Raw genomic sequence first — 21,487 nt, forward strand, 5'->3', positions numbered from 1 at the left:
TGCTGCAAAGCATGTAAATGGTTTATTTGCTTTATCATATATTAATTACCCTATCCTATGTGTTATATGTAATGATCTAGGACTATGGAATATAGGCTTTCTCACTGCAAAATACAGTGGGCTTATTTTGAATGAATTGCTTGAGCACCAAAGAACAGACTAGGTACTTATTGCTGGGATTTACATCCAGTATTTGGAGATATCCATACAGTCAACTTTCCTGGATCAGGAGTAGTCAGTTCTGTCAATTCTGAAAGAACTATCACTTATTTGAGGGTGCAGGACCTGGAGCCCTTCTCCCACCCAAAATAGGCAATGCTGTCAAACCTAATTGTATAAACCACTTATTTGGGAGGTCTATAAACAAAAACTTTGAATCAAGAATAGATTATCTGCCATTATAAAAACAAATCCTTTTAAAAAGTTTCTAAACAGTACATCTTAAAGGTCAGAATTTAATGCATAAGAATTAAAGAAAGAAAAAAGTATCTATACTAAAGGTTTAAGTAAAATATTTAATGGGGATTTCTTATTTACCTTTCTGCCTGGAATAGTGAATGTCTTTGAACAATGCTGGCATCTAAACAAAAGTTACTTTGAGTAATTTGCTTGAATCTAGCCCAGGTTGGTAGTGATGGAAAGTTACGACCATCTGGCAGCTGTTCAACAGCCAGTGCAATGCTTGGGTGGTCTTAGCATGGTTCTTATAACCACCACCACCCCATGTGAGTGAGCTAATTGGCAAATAGCAGGCTCAGCTAAGCAGTTGTGGAAATGGAAAAGGAAAGACACACTTAATATAATCTTATTTTACATGAAGACATACCAACCTATTTATGGCATAAAGTCTAATACAGATGCCATGGCAACACTGAAAAAAATACAGGTGTTCCCAATCTTTTCTTCAGTGTGCAGTATCATCTGTGTTGAAAGAACCATCACGAATCACCTCCTCACCTTTACAACTCTGTAGACTGTAACTAACAATTAAAGTCAGTTTACATGAAAAGAAGTTAAATGCTTTTCAATCTGGCTTCAGGTCTGGATTTAGGGCAGAGAAGGCTTTAGTGCCACTCCATCTTCAGATGGACAAAATGAATGTGTCTCTGTTTATCTTGCTAGATCTGTCAGCAGTGTTTGATACTGTGGACCATGCCATAATGCTGAGGCACCTTAAAGGGGCAGAGCAGTATTGAGACTGTTCCAGGATTATCTGTAAGATCTGCATCAAGATACACTGGCAAAAAGGCATCAATTTGACTTTCTTACTGTTAACCTTTGGCAATGAAACTTTAAATACAATTGGCATAAATGAATGAGTGGTGTTTAAAACAATAGAGGAGACTACACAATTGTAAGAATCACTTGAAAGATCTTCAGTTTGAGGAACCCCTTCTTAAGAATAGTAAAGTTGCAGATTGGGGTTGCCTAGGGTTGCCAGGTCCAACTCAGGAAATACCTGGGGACTTTGGGGGTGGAGCCTGGAGACTTTCCCATTACCTAAAAAACAAAAAACCCAGCAGTGCAGTTCCCCTGACTACAGTCTTCATTTCCTCGTCCTCTGTTTTGCCTTCAAAGGGTTCCACAGCAGCTGTACTTCCACTGAATTTGCCATACCCACACAAGTCTCTAGTCAGGCTTTGGTAACATTTCCAAGCATGGCTTTATTAAGGGACACACACACAGCCAAAGTAAACAATGAATCCTTTACCAAACACAAACTTTTTGCAAGCCCACACTTTTGTGATCTCACTGGGGCAATGGTATAAATTGCTTTACTCACCAGAGTTGCTGAATCATTTCATAGAAAAAGAGCTAGGGGGACTCATTAGCATAACTCATTAGCATATGCCACACCCCCTGACATCACAGGAAGTGTGTCCTCCCCACAGCCGGCGGCGACCTCCAGCGGGCACCAGCAGGGAGCTCCAGGCCCCGCCCTCCCGCACCTCACCCGGGGGGATGGCGTCCCCCGTGTCCCCCCCAAAATGACCCCTGGCTGAATGTAAAAATCTGCTTTATTTCAACCAATTTCTTCAGACTAACACAGAAAAATGAAAGTAAGAGAGCTGTTTAGGGGGTGGAGTTTTCCTCCATCCCACAATCAGGTTCTAGTTAACTCTTTACTATCCAAGGGAGATTGGAGCTGCTGAACTTACCATCTAGCTGGGCCTTGTTTTCGCAGTTTCTCTCTCTCTCTCTCTTGCAATTATTTGCTCTTTTATTTTAAAGACAAAACACATACAAGCGGGGGATTTTTCTTACAATTGCTTCTTTGACAAAATCATGCCTAATTTATCATACATTTATGAAATTCACCATTATATCATTAAAATATCACTTGCAAATATGTCAAGTTTATACTTTATAAATCCTTAAGAAGTTTTGAATGTCAATATTGTTTACGTAATATAGTCTTCAAACCACTTATAAAATCTTGACCATGTATTTTCAAATATGGATTCAGATTGTCCTTTCAAAATTAGAGTTAGTTTGTCCATTTCTGCCATTTCCAAAATTTTGCTTAAAATTTCTTCTCAAAGATGTTTGTTTTCTCCAATATTTAGCATAAAGTATTCTAGCAGTTGTAGTCACATAGAGTATAAGATAAGAGTCATTTTTTTACAATTTTATGGTGAGATATTCAACAAAAATATTTCTGGAACAAAGGGTACAGAACATTTTTTTTTAATTGTAAAATTTTGTGTATCTAGGCCCAGTATTTTTTTGTTTTATCACATAGCCACCAAATATGGTAAAAAGATCCAACATTATTTTGACATTTCCAATATATATTTGAGCAATTAGGGTCAAACTTTGCCAATCTATCAAGCGTAATATACTATCTATAAAACATCTTATACATATTTTCCTTATATGAATTTTTTTTAATCCCCTGAAGACAGGGTAGCTTTATTATTTTTTGTTACACCTACAGACTAACAGAAAAGAAAAGGGGAGGGAAAAAGATACCCCAGGATAAAAAGACAAGAAAATTAAACCCACACTATGACTAAAACCCCAAGAGGGAAGGTCCTTAACAGTTAGTATTCAGTTAGTATTCAAACTTATAACTTTTCGTTTAAATCAATGAATTAAAGAATTAGTCCATGTTAGTATCCCATCCAGCTTCTCACGTGTGCATCAAGTCTCTTTCATCATCTTCATCATTTGCGAGTCTTTATTTGTAAAGGGTTATTTTGGTCCTCTATGCCGCAAGTCATATGTCTCTCTGATCAAAGCACCTCCTGCTGCACCTTGGTCTTCATCCATCTCTTCTTCAATGCCTGCTCCGCCATCTCCTTTCTGTTGCTCCTCTTCCTTCGATCCGAAGTGCCGTTTCAACCATTCTTCCGCTTATAGGACCCTGGTGTCTGCAGTTCCCAGCTGCAGGGGACTAGCCACTGTTGCTTTAAGGATGTCATCCCTCATCTGTCTTCTGGGAAACTTGACAACAATTTCACCCGGCAGGTTATTCCGCTTAATATATTTTGAGTATGATCCACTTTTGATTTTGAGTATTTCCACTTCTGCCGTTGACACCCCCACCACCGGGGCGATGAGCTCTGCCATCATCGCTTTCAAGTTTTTTCCTTGCGCCTCAGCTATCTCCTGGAACCTAAGTGTCTTGTTTGCTTTCTCTATTTGTAAGTTCAGCAATCTTCTTTCCTGAAAGTCTTGTCTTTGTTCCAACAGACCAATCTTCTTTTTGACTCTTTTGTGTCGTGTACAGTCTCTTTCAGCTTTTCCTCCGTCTACAATGATTTCTTAGTTAGCTCGTCAATTTGCTGTTGCTGCTTTGCCAGGCTCTGGTTTGAAGCGGTCATTTGATGGTTAATATCATCGAGTCTCTCATTTATCGGCTTGAGCAGCTCCGATAGCATGGAGAAAACGTCAGCCGTCTCTTCCACTCTCGGACTTTGACCGCCCCGCCCTGTAAATTTGCCTGGTTTTCCTCTCACGCCGGCCATTTTCAACTTTGTTTGCACTGGAGGAACCTCTTTCACCCTTCTTCAAAGAGTACCTGTTTTCTTTCGCAAACGCAGCTAAGTCTCTTACACACTTTATCGCTTCTCTCCTTTCCTCCCCCCTCCGTTTATATAGCACAGTTCAGTTTGTTTACATCTGGGATTCCCGACGCCGCATTCCATGGGGGGGGGGAGAACTCACTTTTAAAACTTTTCCGCTTGTCTCCTTCTCCAATTCATTGCCGGTCTGTACTCAGACCTCTTGTAGCTTTGTTAATTCGCTGACCTTCTCTGCTTGTCCCGGCCGGCATCGGCTATGCTCAATTTAAAACTGAGCCTCACAGGGGACGGACCGATTGGGGCAAAAAGGAGCGCCTCAATTCTCTGGCATTACGCCATCGAAGAGGTCGCCCCCCAGCGCACCCGGCTTGGAGACTTTAACTAAGGCTCACCTGGGGGTGTCACTTGAGGTGGCACCCCTCCAATCCCACTGGAGCGTGGATCTGCTCCCCAGAGGTAGGAGAGAGCGTCCGCCATCACCGAGCCACAGACCGGAAGCCATTATATGAAAAAAAATTTTACATTTCCCCCCCACACCTGTGACCATTGATCTAGTTCAATACTATGACCCAAGTTTTGTGCCCACTTTATCATAACATTTTTAACAACTTCGTCTTGGGTCTTGTTTTCTAAAAACATTGCATATATTTCCTTAATGAGTTTCTCATCAGCATACATCAATATCTTATCTATTTCTAATATTTTATCATAGAATCCTATTGGCTTATCTTTGCTATATCTTGATTCAATTTGAGTTTTTCGCCACCATGTTAAAGTTTCTATTGGTTTAAGTTCATTTCTTTTATCTAATAAGTCTTCATATCTTAGACTTGTTTCTTCCTGAAGTAAATTAGGATTTGTAAAGGCTTCTAATGGAGCAACCCATTTTGGAGTCTTGGTGTAAAAATTGTTTTTTGATTCTTCCCATACCTTCAATAAAGAGGCTCTAATAAAATGTTGTTTAAAATATTCATGAGTATCTGCTCTCCCGTATCATATGAAAGCATGTCAACCTAACAAAATATCATGTCCTTCTATTTTCAAAAGTCTTGTATTTTCTAAAGTAATTCAATCTTTTATCTATGTCAGAGCCACTGCTCTATAATAAAGCAACCAATCTGATAATGTGAAACCAGCTCTCTCTTTGGCATCTTGTAGTGCTTTAAGCTTTATTCTTGGTTTTTTACCTTGCCAAATACATTGTATCATCATTTTATCAAGTTCTTTAAAGTATTTTTGGTTTCGAAAAATAGGTATTGTTTGAAATAGAAATATCAGTGTTGATAATATATTTATTTTAATAGTGGCAATTCTTCCCATTAAAGATATTTGTAGATTTTTTCCATTTTCCAAGTCTTTCTTAATTTCTTTCATCAGTTCCATGTAGTTGTTTTCTATCAAAGAACTACATATATTTGTTATGTCTATTCCTAAATATTCTATCTTCTTCTGAATTTCCAAACCTGCTAATTCTTGCAACTGAAGTTTAGTCATGTTTTTAATAAGCATTTTTGGTTTTTTGCAGTTAATTTTAAGTCCTACCATCTCTCCATAGTCTTGCAAAGAACTTATCAATTGTTTTATAGAGCTCGATGGATTCTCTAAAATAAATACTAGGTCATCTGCAAATGCTTGTATCTTATATTCTTCCCCTCTTAATCTAAGACTTTTAATTTGGACATCTGCTTTGATCACATCATTTAGAACTTCAAGCACAAAAATAAACAATGAAGGTGACAGGGGGCATCCTTGTCTAGTTCCTTTACGTATCTCAATATTTCGTGATACATCTCCATTGATAAGAACCTTAGATTGTTGTTTAGTATAAATTGGTTTAATCATTGTATAAAATTCTGTACCAGCTTGAGAATTCAAAAGAAGTTCAAACATAAAATTCCAGCTGACATTATCAAAAGCTTTTTCTGCATCCAGAAAAATTAATGCCATTTGTTTTTCAGAATGGGCTTCATAATATTCTAAAACATTCAATATCATTCTCACATTGTTTCTAAGGGTGTGTGTGTGTTTTTTTTTTTTTAAGGAAGAAAGCCTGCTTGGTCTTTATGGATCATTTGAGAAAGAACTCTTTTCATTCTTGCAGCTAAAATTGAAGCATAAATTTTATAGTCCACATTTAATAGGGATATTGGTTTATAATTTTTAATTTTTTCATCTGAATTTTGTTTGTATATAAGTGTTATCAGAGCTTTATTCCAAGAGTTCCCCCTTCAGTTGTTATATCTTGTATAATAGCTTTTAATGGCCATATCAATTGATCTTCAAATACATGGTAGAATTCCGCAGGAATTCCATCTGGGGCTGGTGTTTTTGCCTTTTTTGTTTTTTCAATGCTTCTGTCACTTCAGTTACAGATATTGGGTCATTTAATATTTTCCTTTGATTTTCTGTAAATGTTTTAGTTTTATGCTTTTCAAAATATTTTTAAATTTGATCCTGCGACCCCGACCGTAGTGCTCTTGGGGGAAAATATGGAGAAAGGCGGTCCCTTAGGTACGCTGGACCCTGGCCATCAAGGGCTTTATAGGTAAGAACCAGCACTTTGAAGCGAATCTGGTATGCTATAGGCAGCCAGTGCAGTGCCTTCAGCACAGGCTGGATGTGGTCCCGTCTAGTAAGGCCCATCAACAGTCTGACTGCCGCATTCTGCACCAGCTACAGCTTCCGGATTAGCGACAAAGGCAGCCCCATGTACAGAGCGTTGCAGTAGTCCAACCTTGAGGTGACCGTCGCATGGATCACAGTGGCCAAGTCATCGCGGTCAAGGAAAGGAACCAACTGCCACGCCAGCCGGAGATGGTAGAAGGCTGACTTGGCAGTGGCTGCCACCTGGGCCTCCATTGATAAGGTGGAGTCCAGGAGCGCTCCCAAACTCCTAACCCTCGACACCGGCACGAGCGGCGCCCCATTGAAGGCCGGGAGAGGGAGCCCCAGCCCCGAACCGACCCGACTTAGGCCCAGGACCTCCGTCTTCGCCGGGTTTAACTTCAGCCAACTCAGTCTGAGCCAACCAGCCACAGCTTGAAGTGCCCGATGAAGGTCGTCTGGATCGGAGTTCGACTGGCCGCCCAGCATCAGATAGAGCTGGGTATCATGTTTTATCTCTTAATATATTATTTTTTCTAATATCTTCTATCCTGTGTCTTCTTCTATACTTGGCTATTAGAGCCAATCCTTTATGTTTCTTAATATTCCTTTTTCTTATTTCCTTATCTCTCAGTTCGAGAAGCTTCAAATAGCTCTTTGTCCCTTTAATTCTTTGTCTCTCTGTTTCCTGCCTCCTGTCTATCAATTTTTCTTAGCCCCGCCCTCTTTTCGGTCTTTCCTGGAAGTACTCTGTTCGCTTCTCTCGTCACTCTATGATCTCTCTCCGAACGCTCGAGCTCTGCTGCAGTCACCCGAACTCTGCCAGATCTCCGTCTATCTCCGTCTGGCCCTATTTGTCACTCAGCCCTCCGTTCCACTGCCACCAGCACTCCGCCACTCCGTCTCCACATCTCCCCTCCTCCATGCTTGCCTCCACTCCAGCTCACTGCCCTCTCACAATCCGATCTTTTCTGCTCCTCCGTCTCGGCTCTCAGCTCTCAATCTCCATGTCTTCGCCCTGTTCCACTCTGCCATGCCCCACCTCGTCTCCTTGTGTCTCAATCCAACTCCTTTACCTTGTCTCAGGCCCGATCGTCTCTCAGCCGCAGCACTGGACACAAAAGAGAAGGACAAAGAGTAACTATTAATGTAGCATGTGCTATTTTTCCTGCATTCTAATCGGCTTCTAAGCACTTATTTTCCCTTATTATTTAGTTATTCTTGGATTATATGTTTAATGGCCACCTTAAAGGTATATCCCTAAATTTTCCCTTAATAGTTTAAGCAATATCTTATTTAATTGTTTTTTAAGATTCTTCCCTATTGGAATTTTAACCAATACTTAGCTTCGTTTGATAGGTTGGTAGGTTTTCACTGAAGTGTCTTGCTGTTGACTCTGTTGGCTCCCTCTGTCTCGGCTATTGCTTGTCTATAGGTTGGGCATCCTCCACAGTCTTTCGTCTCAAAGCAGCTCCAAACTTCACAGACAGAATTGCCTGTTCTGCCTGTTATTTGAAGAAAGTTTTTTGCTTGAGTTCCTCCTCCGAAAGAACTCTTGGAGGGTGTTGAAAAGGCCCTTAAAGACTGTAAGGAATGAAGCATATGCAAGCTACTAGTTGACTCACGCCTGCTCTCGTCGACGACTGGAAACGTCTCCCCTGTCAAGATATATTTGATAGCAGGGCCTTTGACCTTTCTTGGCACTACAAACCTGAGTAAGAACCAGTGGGCACCAATGGGCTGAGTGTGAGTACTCACTGCTTCTGCGGAGGTTGTTTTGGTAGAAGAGCTAGGCATGGGTTCCTGTGGTAAATTGGAGTCTGGATGCAGGGCTGCGGGGTGCTTATTGCTTTCACAAACATGACACTTGGTAACAGCTTTGCAGTCCTTAGCTTTGTGGTTCTTGCACATGCAGAACTTGAAGCATAACTCCTTGACCAAAACCTTCCACTTCTCCAGTGGTTTCATTCCAAACTCTCTGCATTTGTTCAGTAGTTGCAGCTTCTTGTGAAATGGACAAAATGGCTCTGTTGTCTCTGTTGGCTTTATTGGCTTCTGGTTCGATGGTCTCTCCCTTTTAGGTTTTGCCAGGATAGTGGATACTTCTGTCTTCCTCACAGATACCACTGTTTTAGCTTTAGTGTGTCATAGAGGTTTTTTCTCAATGTGAGAGTCTAAGCAGATTGTAGACCATCCACACCGGGGATCATTACAAACCTTTGCTGACTCAGTTATGAGGTATGAGAAGGAAGGGCACTTGCCCTGACAAGGCAGCCTTGTAATTGGCCACTGCTTCACCCCACTTCTCCTGCAGCAGAGGGGGTAACTTCTCCTTGATCTCCAGATGTTCCGTGCATTGGTCGAGACTTGCGAGCCCTGCTAATACCGAGTTATCTTTGGCCGCCTGTAGGTTTGAAAGGAGATCAGCCAAGGCCCATAGCTTCTCAGGGTTTTTGGCTGTTATTATGGGTATTTTTTTCAATTTTTTCATGAGTGCAGTTTTGATTGCCATCAGTGATCCGTAGTGGTCATCAAGTCTTGTCCAAACCCATTTCAAGGCTGTGTCTGGATCTGCCACATTTGCTGAGTGGAAGTCTCTTGCTTGCTCCACGAACTCTGGACCCAGCCACTCTGCCAAGAGCATGAGTTGCTCATCTACATGTAGGTTTATGTCCCCAATCGCTCCCAAGAAGGTCATCTTCCAAAGGAAGTAGTTCTCTGGATAATCTGAAAACTTCTGAATGCCTCTTTCAGTCAGGTTCCATCTGATGTTCGGAGGTGCTGTGCACCTACTGAAGTAACAGGAGTAGGGAAGCCCTTGATCCGGGGGCATTGGTGCAGGACCCATGTATGCCTTTGTGGGAGCTGCAGTTGGCACTGGAGGAACCGCAGGTGTCATCTGTGACCCAATGAACTCTGGTGCTGTGGGGTTGAGTACCTGAGTGGGTTTCAGATCCCCCAGCTGTGCTGAATTGCAACTCTGCATCCCTGTATCCATCTTGTAGAATCTTGGCACAAGCAGCCATTTCCTCAGCCTTAAGTTCCTTGTGGAGCGACTTTATCATCGCCTCCCTCTTATCCTTTTCTGCCTGTAATTTGGCAACTTCTCTACTCAGGTTTTCTTCCTTCTTGGCAAACTCCACTCTCTTGGCTGCCACCGCGGCATTGACCTTCACCTTAACTAACTCCATGGTGTTTGTCTTATGCCTGCAAGACAAATGACTAGGGGTGATAGAGTGGCAGGGCTTGTGAGACGCTTTGGTATGATGAGATTACTGAAGGATAATAGGGAGATTACTGAAGGATGACCGGGAAATGGCTGAGAAGCTGAATGCATTTTTTGCTTCTGTCTTCACTGTGGAAAATGAGAAGTGCTTGCCCACTCCAAAACCACTGATTTTGGGAGGGGTGTTGAAAGACCTGAGTCAGATTGAGGTGATGAGAGAGGAGGTCCTATGACTGATAGACAAAAACTGATAAATTACCATGCCCCGGATGGCATACATCCGAGAGTTCTGAAAGAACTCAAATGTGAACTTGTGGATCTCTTGACAAAAATATGCAATCTTTCATTAACATCTGCCTCCATTCCGGAGGACTGAAGGTAGCTAATGTCACCCCCATCTTTAAAAAGGGTTCCAGAGGAGGCCAGTCAGTCTGAAGTCAATACCACATAAGTTGGTGGAAACTGTTATTGATGAAATAATTAGTAGGCACATTGATGAACAAAAACTATTGAGGAAGACTCAGCATGGGTTCTGTAAGGGACGATCTTGTCTCACTAACCTGTTAGTGTTCTTTGAGGGGGTGAACAAACATGTGGACAAAGGGGACCCAATAGATGTTGTTTACCTTGACTTCCAGAAAGCCTTTGATAAAGTTCCTCATCAAAGGCTCCTAAGTGAGCTCAATAGTCATGGGATAAAAGGACAAGTTCTTTTGTGGATCAAAAACTGGCTAATTAATAGGAAACAGAGAGTGAGTATAAATGGACAGTTTTCACAGTGGAGGGTGGTAAGCAGTGGGGTACTGCAGGGCTCAGTACTGGGTCTGATGCTTTTTAACTTGTTCATTAATGATTTGGAGTTGGGAGTAAGCAATGAAGTGGCTAAATTTGAGGATGACATAAAATTGTTCAGGGTGGTGAAAACCAGGGAGGATTGTGAGGCATTCCAAAGGGGTCTGTCGAGGATGGGTGAGCGGGCGTCAATGTGACAAAGGGGGTTCGATGTGGCCAAGTGCAAAGTGATGCACATGGGGGCCAAAAATCCTAACTATACATAAATATTGATGGGGTCCAAACTGACAGAGACTGACCAAGAGAGAGATCTTGGAGTTGTAGTAGATAACTCACTGAAAATGTCGAGACAGTGTGCAACTGCAATAAAAAAGGCCAACGCTATGCTGGGGATTATTAGGAAGGGAAATGAAAACAAATCAGCCAGTATCATATTGCCCCTGTATAAATCAATGGTGCAACGTCATTTGAAGTACTGTGTGCAATTCTGGTCACCACACCTCAAAAAGGATATTATAGCATTGGAAAAAGTGCAGAAAATGGCAACTAGAATGATAAAAGGGTTGGAACACTTTCCCTGTGAAGAAAGGTTAAAGTGCTTGGGGCTCTTTAGCTTGGAGAAACACCGACTGAGGGGTGACATGATTGAGGTTTACAAGACTATGCATGGGATAGAGCAGGTAGAGAAAGAAGTACTTTTCTGCCTTTCTCACAATACAAGAACTCATGGGCACTCAATGAAATTGCTGAGCAGTCGGGTTGGGAAAGATAAAAGGAAGTGGTTGACAGATCAGGAGTGACAAGTTCTGCCCTCTTTTCATCACTTTCCTCTCCCCTCAATGGGCCTACCAGTTCCTTGTTCTTTTTCTTGCTCTGAAAATAACCAAAGAACCATTTCTGTGGTCTTAGTTTTTTGATCTTGAGTTCATCATAGACTAGCACCAAAATTGCTCTTCTTGTAATTCCCAATGTTCGCCACCAGATGTCTCTACTGTGCTTCCTCACTAACTTGTCTCGCAGTGCTTTGCTTCTTAATGCTTGTTGCTGACATCTCTTTGGGAAAAACTGATGCTTGGGGTCCCATTTAGCTGTGGGACTTTTGCAGTATGCAGTCCTTTTCCCTCTTTTGAGAGCTTGCTTTCTGTGTACTAAGCAGTCAGAAGAAGCAGGGGCCAAGCTCTCGACTGTGCCACTTGGAGAAACTTGGCTGGCCTGCATGGAAATAGAGCTGGAAGCAGGGAGGGAGGGGGCATAGTGTCTGCGATGGGTGGGGGGAAGGAGCAGCTCTTGTGCTTGGAAGAACTCAGAAGCTGTAGTTAGGAAAGCGAGGCTTGCTGCCAAAAGGAGCTTGCAGGAGGCAGAGGAAGAAAAACGCAAAAGTGCAAGCTGTTTACATTGTAATGCTGGCTCTGGGAGGGGAGCTCCTCTAGAATTTCACACACAGTAAAGGAACTTTGATGGTAGGCAGGCAGGCAGGCAGGCAGGCAGGCAGGCAGGGCGACATACATGCAATCTCTCTCCCCGAGGCTAATTGGGAGAGGGTAATTTCAGTCTCCTGCTTTTCTTTGCAACTCCAGTTCAACGGGCCACAACACTCAAGCTTAGAATCACCCTTTATTTAGCTCTTAACCGTTTAGATCCGACTTTTACCCAGACCCTTAAGCATCGAAGGGATCAGTTTACTCACGTCCCATTTTCCGGTGGCTGATACGAGCATCTTAAAGTCCAGAGTCTACCTAGTGATTTACAGAACAACGGGAGGAAAAGGACAGTAAAACCTACTTTCGGGGGCTAGTTTATTACAGGAATAGGGAGCAATATAGAACCAATCAGGAACGCTGCTTCAGACCTACCGACCCTGTTGTTGCTAGAACTACAGTTCCCAGAATTCATTATATTTTTAAAGATACAGTAAACAATTTGCTATGCTTTACTATTCTGATCTCTGCTGGGGGACAGCACAGAGGCTCTCTCTGAGTGGCTGGAGCCCGTGAAGCCTTCACGGTGGGAGGGCAGAGACGACTGTCTCACAACGCCCTTTGCCACCTGTTACCTTGTTTTGAGAGCTCCAGCCCCCCTCTGCGGATATTCTTTTAGTTTGTTTGGATTCATCTGAGTTGCTTCTAGACAGTCTGAGACGCTTTTTCTTATCTCGGGAGAGGTGGTGTGGGGGGGTGGGGTGGCTGCGTGAAGAGTTACCACTCGTGCTCGGCTCTGTTTTGCTGCAGCTGAGCCAATGTTACCCTTCTGGGTAGCCGGAGTGGCAGCTGGACTCATCTCCCTGCACCTCCTGCAGAAGATCTTCTTCCCTTACTTTTGGGCTGACCTGAAATTCTTGCTGAAAGTGGTGAAGTATGGGTTGACTGTGGAGACTTACAGATTGCAGGGCAGGATTTGTTCCGTGCTGGACAACTTTGTGAAGCTGGCTGAAAAGCAGCCCAGTAAACCATTCCTGATATATGAAGGGAAGGTTCACACGTACGGGGCTGTGGACAGGAGGAGTAACAGGATAGCCCGACTTTTCCTCAAAGAAGGGACCCTGAAAAGAGGAGACACTGTAGCCCTGCTGATGAGCAATGAGCCAGATTTCATCCACTCATGGTTTGGTCTGACCAAGCTGGGCTGTGTTGTGGCTTTCCTCAATTTCAACATCCGCTCCAGGTCCCTCCTGCACTGCATCAGCAGCTGTGCACCCAAGATGCTGCTGGTGGGAGCAGGTACAGTATAAATCTGATCTCTGAATTTTCCTTCTCCTGCCTCATTTTATTCCTCTTCCCGCATCATGCCCAACATTTTATGTACTCCTCCTGATAACTAAGTGCTAAAGTTTTGCTAGGGCTATACCATTTCAGACCAGAAGTTCCATGTCTGAATACTTCCCAGTGAAAAAGCTCTCTGGAGATAGAAAAGACACTTTTGAGGCTAAAATCTGTCTATCTAACTTTCTGTGTCTAGGAAGTTGTTATTAGGTAACTGGAACAGTGAGACATTGTGAACCTGCACTTGCAGCCTGAAGTTTTACAGCCTTGGGAAAGCTTTGCCTCTTGTGAGCCAGCATGGTGTAGTGCTTACAGTTTGGACTAGGATCTAGAAGATGTGGGTTCCCACTCTGCCATAGAAGCAAATTGGATTAATTTCTCTTTTTCAGTCTAATTTCCCTCAGAGGGTGGTGGTGGTGATACTGAAATGGAAGGGGAAATGATGTTATAAGCAGCTTTGGGTCCCCATTAGGGATAAAAGTAGGGTGTGAATATTTACATACATTTTACAATAATGGCAGTGTATTAACGTCCTCCCCCCAAATAGCAAAGTGCTCCTGCCATAGACTGGATAGAATAGGCAGTATGATTTGCCCATCAAAGAAATTATTTTGGGCCACCAGAACGGGAACAGAGACATATCCTTAAGATTACTTATGCAATTGAGCTATTTAACCTATTCTGCAATAAAGTTATGAAAGAATGATAAATATATTTTTCTGACTTTATTTATTATTTATTTATTAAATTTCTACCCTGCCCTCCTGCCAAAGCGGCTTAGGGCGGCTTACAAACAGTTTCACAATATAAATAGATTGATTATATAATCCAGGTCGTTAATTACATTGTTCAGCAAATAGATATTTATCCTACTTCTTAATGGTCTCCTCTGGAGTCGAGAACAGACCTACACATTACCTCAGCAAATGTGTGCTCTGTGTGATCCAAAATCTGTTTTTGCCAGTTATGTGAATGTGGGGGAAGGGAGAGTTAGCAGATGGGAGCAGAGTTCAAAACTCTGTTTATTTAGCAAAATTTTGTACTTGTGAAAGTGCTACTTACAGGCTACAGAGTAACAAGTAGAACTCTCCAAATCACTGCTTTCCAGTAATAGGTGGAAGTGGTGGTCCAAATGTTGGCAGAGTTTTAAAGTAATCCAATCAATGCTTTGGAGGTTTTGCTTTCAAAGAATTTACTGCAACAGGATTTTCCAAAAAGACAATAACTGACTGCAGGCCACTAATAGACCAGAGGCCTGTCCTCAACGTCTGTGCTACAGTGGATGCAGTTGCATTTACAAACTTGTCTAGTGATCCTAGCCTCCTCATTTCGTAGAGTAAGCTTATACAGATGCTCCTTCACAATTCCTCTGAGTATAACCTTTTCCCCCTTCTTCATTTTACATTGGTTTCTTTGAAATTTCTCTGTAAGACCATTAATGGTGCGGCACTTCACAGACAGAAGGCTTCCTTTCAGTTCTGGAACATACAGGACATTTTTCACAAGGAGTTTGTGTTCCTTTAGATGGCCCATGGCACTTTAAGAATCCATACCCAATTCCTTCTTCAGTGATGCTTTTTCCATCTGCAAGGAAGATCTCCTTTGTGCTGAGATCAAGATCTGAGAAGAATTCCTGATTGCTTGTCATGTGGCTTGTGGCACCTGAACTTGACATGTTGTTCTGTGTAGCCTTTAGACATCCATTCCATTCTTCATTTACAGATTCGCTTGCAGATTTCTTAGCCTTTTCTTTGGATGATGTGTGATTTGTTCTCTCTGTTTAGCTCTCCAAATTGAACAATTCTTTTTCAGATGCCTGGCCCTTTTGCAGCAGTATCACACCCTAGTTTCTGTCACGTGCTTTATTGCTTCTTTTACCTTGAGCATTGTTTCTGGTTTTTCAGTGTCTTCACCTGCTTGTAGTTCTTTTTTGCGATTATGTTCATCCATTAATTTGCCCTTAACATATTCAGGTGCTTCCAGTCTAGTCTCAAGGGCATTGATAAATGGACCATAGGACTCTGGAAGACTGCACAGTAAAAACACCACTATCTGATTGTCTTTCATTTCTTCTCCAAGCTCACATAGCTGTTCCACAATTTCTAGCATGACATTTACATGTTCATGCGTATCTTATTCTCTACCAAGTGTCATTTTATACAGTTTATGCAGCAGATATAGCTTGCTGTTTATGTTTGAACACTCATGCACTTTCTGGAGTGCATTCCACATACCGTTAGCTGTTTCTTCTTTCCTTATGTGGATCAGCTGATCATCTTCCACTAACAGGCTTATAGTTGCCTTTGCTTGCTGTTTTTCTTGTCCCATTCTTCAGGATCATTGGCTCATCTGTCAGTGCTTAAAACATCCCAGAGGCCGTCTTTGCACAGCAGCATTTCCAGTTTGAACTTCCACAACTGATAACTGCTATTATTTAGTTTGGCCGCTGCAAACTTAAAATCTGCACTGCTTGCCATCTTCCTCTGGATTCGGCGTGCCTCTCCTTTGTCTTACTGACTCACAGTTATAGCTTTCTTGCAATTTATCCTGGGGACTGGGCCCATAACCAGTTCTCAGAGTTCTGAAAATAATCCAGTCCATGCTTTGGAGTTTTGCTTTAAAAGAATTTACTGCAACAGGATTTTTCAGAAATACAATAACTGACTGCAGGCCACTAATAAAATAGAGAGGCCTTCAGAACACAAACACTAACACACGGCAGAGAGAGAAAACAACAAGAGGTAGGCTGAACTGCAAGAGAATGCTCCAGAGCTCCCCCTAAGGAACAAGTGGACTAAACTACTCTTCCAGAAATATTTACACTAATTAAACTCTTAGTAGGCTGTCACTTCTCCAACACAAACATCTTTCTGTTATACAGCTTGTAACTGTATAGTGTCCAGGCTGGAATTAGATATTTGGCAACCACCCACCAGAGCAACTAGATGGACACATGTTGCAGCAGTTTTTGGTTATGTTGTAGGCTCAGAAATTGTTAATGCTGCACTGTAATTGGAATTCCTCCTTGTTGTTATCCCTGTTTAGGGAGGTTGGGCTGTCTGGAAACAGGCAAAAGAGATAACAACGACAGTAACAAGTAATGTTCTGTAGTTGCAATAGACAGAAAGTGAGCTCAAGTGCTCTGCAGATGGTGTGGATTTGAAAGCATAGCACCAGCCCTCTTTGGCATTATAGAAAATCCAAGGATGTTGTAATAAACAGGGATGGTTTAGAGCTGGCTAAATTTACAATTCAGAGAAACTTTACTCCATTGAATGGCTACCCAAAGGCTGATGCAGCTGGTGATTTGACTTATATGAGTCCCAAAGGAGCCAGTGCAATAGATTATATCCTGGCCCCACTTGATTACCTCTCCGATTTTGAGTTCCTAAAAGTTGGTGACTTTATGGGAAGTGACCATCTCCCAGTCATGTTTTCTATAGGTTTATCCTTATAATACTGTTGTATTCCAGAACAAAGCTTCTTTCTTTTCCAAAATCAAAATAAAGTTTGTCGATTACACTGGAGTTTTAACTCTAGTGACAAGGCTCAAACCATAATGGCCTATGCCCCCTGTAACACTTTAGTCAACAGGCTTTTGCAATCCGATTCAATGCTTAACTGTTTGCATAACCTGGATGAGGTATTAGAACTGTTCAGGCCCCTTTTTGTAAAAAAGAACCTTGACAAGACACTTTTTGAAGTTCAGAGGAATAGTTGGTTCAACAGTGGTTGTAAAAGAATGAAAAGGCATATTCAGCAGAAGCATTGCGAATTTAAAAGTAATTGTACAATATCAGTCCTTTGAGAGTTGATGAAATTTCTAAAAATGTACAGAGAACTGATCAAAACAAGAAAACGGATGGCCCTTAGTAAGGAATGGGGACTTTTTATCTCAGCTATTAATAGAAATGTTAATAAGGCCTTTTGGTCTATCAATACTACTAAAAATCCAACCTCTAAAATCCCATGCTGTATAGCCCCTCTGTCATGGGAAAGTTATTTTAAGGGGATATTCTCCGATGCAAATGTGCCTACTATATCTCCTATTATTCCTCTTAATGCAACAACTCCTTGGCCCAAAGTATCAACCAAGGAGGTCACTTGCCTTATCAAAAGATTAAAATTAGGAAAAGCACTGAGCTCTGATGTAATTCCTAACAAGCTATTTAAGGCTGATCCTCAATGGTGGGCCCCAGTCTTGGCCCCAGTTTTTACTCATATTAACATTAGTGGACAAATTTATGGAACACCGACCAATCAGCCTTCTTTCTTCTCTAGGAAGGCTATATTCCACATACCTATTGAAGAAGCCCTTGCATTGGATGGAATCAGAAACCCTTTTGAGACATGAACAGATAGGATTTAGGTGAGGTTCTTCAATTTATGACCATAGCTTAGTTCTTTATCCCTTGGCTGAGAAGTATTCATCTTTTAAGGGAGGGCAATTATATGCGGCTTTCATTGATCTTAAGGGGGCCTTTGATTTTATAAATCACCCGAGATTATGCAACAAAATCAAACTAATATGGATAAAAGACTTCTAGGAATGATTCAGCTATTATTTTCAGGTTTGACTGCCCAAGTACGATGTGGGTATGAGGGGAACTTAACAAATCTATTCAATTTGGTAAAGGGGGTAAACCAGGGATGTTTATTGGCATCTTTCTTGTTTAACTTATACTTAATGCAGCATCAGTTTTTGATGTCTGCTGCCAACCACCAAAATTAGCTGGGATTGGTGTACCTATTCTGTTTTATGCGGATAATGCTGTGATCTGGTCTCGAACTAGGGTTGGGCTGCAAAGGACCTTGCAATCTTTCTCCAACTATTGCTCTCAAGAAAGCTTGGTGATCAACTTTTTGAAATCTAAGATCTTAGTTTTCACCAAGACTAAGAAATGGAACCCGTCTCAATTGTCAGTGAATGGGTCCAATATTGAGCAAGTTGATACCCTTTCCTATTTTGGGATTTTGTTTTTGGCAGATCTTTCCTGGATTCCCCAACTCATAACAACACTTAATAAAGCAAAACCATGTGCAAACACTATAAATAGGTTTTTTCACAATAGGGGAGGGAAGTATATTCCTAAAGCAGTGCAAGTTTTTAATCTGAAAGTAGATCCCATTATTCTTTATGGCTCACCTATTTGGATTTAAGCTATCTCTGATAATATTGACCAACCCTTAGGAAATCTTAGGAAAATCTTAGGAAAATATTGAATTTCCCCTGTTGTGTGTCTAAAGTTGTATTGTGAGCAGAATTTGGACAGCTGTCCTTGGAAGCAAGAGCGTGGCTATATGAGATTATATGAGAGAACTGCGATTAAAACTGATTCACGCTGAAGACGGTTTGTTAGATGCTCTAAATTGGGATACCCACAAGTTGACTTGAATGAAAGCCTTGGATGAGAAATTGATGATAGTTGGAATGTTGACTGGTGATATTTTTGAGATGGGCAAATCCAAAGCATTTTCTATGAGTAAAAGATGTCTATTAGTAAAAGCTTGATTCTGCGAGCCCACAAAGTTTGTTCACCCCTATCTTTTGGTCTTTCTTTTCCAAAATCAATATCCCCCCTATATGTACTATCTTACCATCCCATGATATTGCAGATCTTTCCTGTTTGCAAGATTGAATATTATACCTACAATGGTTTTACAGGGCAGATTTTTGAATAGGCATTATTCCGACAGAATTTGCCCTTGTGGCCTTAATAGGATTGATACATCCTTTCATGCCCTTCTTGAATGTAGGTTTTTTTTGAAAATATAAAGGATCATTATATCAAGCCTTTAATTAACCAATCATCCCCTTCTACTCCAGAAACCCCTGTCCCTTTTGCTTAGCAATAAGGATCCTAAATTTACCTTAGCAATTGCTTCAGCCCTTTTAGCGCTTGTATCCAAAAAAAATAAGGAATAGGTATTTTCCACTGCTCAAAATTTATGAATCAATGAGCTTCTAAGGGAATAAAAGGAAAGAAAAGCATGGTACCAACTAGGTACTCTTCCAGGATACCAAATAGCCACAGTACTACCCAGTGCAGTGCCAACTGAGAGCCTATGACAGGAGAGCCCTGACCCCCTGGGTCTTCCAGTTACCGCCCGAGCTAATTGCCCAGGACAACTGAAAAAGATCAGTGAGCTGACTGTAAGATTAGGAAACGAAGTACTAGCACTTTACTATATGACTATGTTATGGTTTTTAAGAATTATTATTGTATCAACAGATGTTATACTTTTATATTATACTGTTGGAATTTTATTCTCATGTAAGCCATCCTGAGCCAGCCTCAGCCAGGAGGGCAGGGTAAAAATCTAATTGATGATGATGATGATGATAATCATCCACTTGTGCCAGTGTGGCATTGGCAGGGCACTACACTTATTTCTCTCCAAGTTATGTTAGCATGGGGTTTAGTTGCCATCTAAACATTTTACAGATTGATTTTAGGACTGTGGTGTGTAAGACAGTTTCCTACTTTTAAAGTTCACTTTCATGAAGAAAATTTTATCTTGTGCAAAGTGGTGTTTAGTGTTAGGAGTCAACATCATTTAGCTCAATGATTCAAAGGTGATCCATTATTATCTTTCTATTTGCATTTTCCTGTGATAAGAAAAAAGTCTAGGTGCAACAAAGCAGAAAGGACTTGTGATTGGTTTTTAAAGTCATCAGGTGTTATGATTTTATTTGAAAAATGCAATTTGGGTAAATTATTGAATCTATGCACAAATTATTGAAATTAGCTTTGTAGGCCCAAGTGTTGGGCACATAGCACTCTAAAACACATTTTGAAACTAAAATATAAACTGATGACATCTGGAGTTGTACTGTTAGAATTTTATGGTTTAATTTTTCACTTTAAAAACCACAGTCCTTCCTTTTGAAAGTAGTTTTTGCCAGAGTGTTACCAGATGACCATGACTGGTTTAAATTAAAGAATGATGGAAGGAAGGACTTCCACTGAAGAAATTGATATTATAAAACAAAGGAGACTGAATGTTTTCTAATTTGTAAAGCAGGCAAAAGTGATTTTATTTACCAAATAAAAAGTTTCCTGAAAGGTAAATATTTAAAAAGTTTAGGAAGTGATACAATGCGGCGCATGTAGTATCTGCCTTGAGATATTAAGGCATTAGTGAAATCTAATTCTGTCTCCCCCCCCACCAAGAGAATGGGAGCATGGAGTTTCCAGTTGATGGCGGTGCGCTAGAAGACTCACCTCCCAGACCTCCCGGGGGTGAAGCTGCGCACCAGCAGAAGGAGGGGGTGTGCAGGATCGTTACCCCCCCAGAGACCCGGTTGATGGGTCACTGGCCATGGGACTCTTGAGAGTTCGCCTCTTCGCCAGCGTGATGCCAGGGAATTGAGGCATCTCTCCATTCTGAAGGTTCTTCATGCTGTGTGGCCAAATGGAACTAAGTGACGCCGACCGGGGCAAGCACAGGAGATCGAGTGCAAAAATGGAGTTAAAACGAGGTCTGAGGACCAATTATGAACATGAGTTCATTTAAAGCGTACCGGCTAAATTGAAAAGATAGCTCCCCACCCCATGGAACAGAAAGTGAGGCGAGTGGGGGAGTGACGCCTCCCATGCATATGAACTTTTTTAAAAAAAATCCCCTGAAGGCAGGGTAGTTTTATTAATTTTTTGTTGCACCTACGTGACTACAGAAAAAGAAAAAGGGAAGGGAAAGAAAAATAAAAAACCCCGGGGTACAAACAGTAAATGAAAAAACCCACATTATAACTAAAAACCCAAGAAAGGAAGGTCTTTTTCAGTTAGTATACAGTTAGTCATAAAACTTAAAACTTTTCGTTTAAATCAATGAATTTAGGAGTTAGTAAGTCCATTTTAGTAATTGTCTATTTTCTTCTCAGTGTGCACAGAGTCTCTTTCAACCACTTCAGTTATAAATCTTTCAGTTCTTAAGAGCTACTTGGGAACTCTTAGCCGCAAGTCATACGTGTCTCTGGCCGCGCCTCCTTCTGCTCCTGCTGGGTCTCCGTCCATCTCTTCCAGGCTGTCTGCAGGACCCCCTCCGTCTGGCTGCTCTTCCTTTTTCGATCCAAA

The 21,487-nt window shown here is 41.5% G+C and overlaps 1 protein-coding gene across 1 annotated transcript in view; it reads left to right on the top strand.

Annotated features, from left to right (window-relative positions):
- Positions 1–12,886: 12,886 nt before the first annotated feature.
- SLC27A6 (solute carrier family 27 (fatty acid transporter), member 6) overlaps positions 12,887–21,487 on the top strand; it is a 57,927-nt gene continuing 49,326 nt past the window's right edge. The window contains exon 1 of the mRNA XM_015418222.1: positions 12,887–13,367. Coding sequence (XP_015273708.1) covers positions 12,887–13,367 — 481 coding nt within the window. The remainder of the gene's footprint in view (positions 13,368–21,487) is intronic.

This window comes from Gekko japonicus, unplaced genomic scaffold (assembly GCF_001447785.1).
Source record: "Gekko japonicus isolate JY-2015 unplaced genomic scaffold, Gekko_japonicus_V1.1 scaffold2879, whole genome shotgun sequence".
Taxonomy (NCBI): Eukaryota; Metazoa; Chordata; class Lepidosauria; order Squamata; family Gekkonidae; genus Gekko; species Gekko japonicus.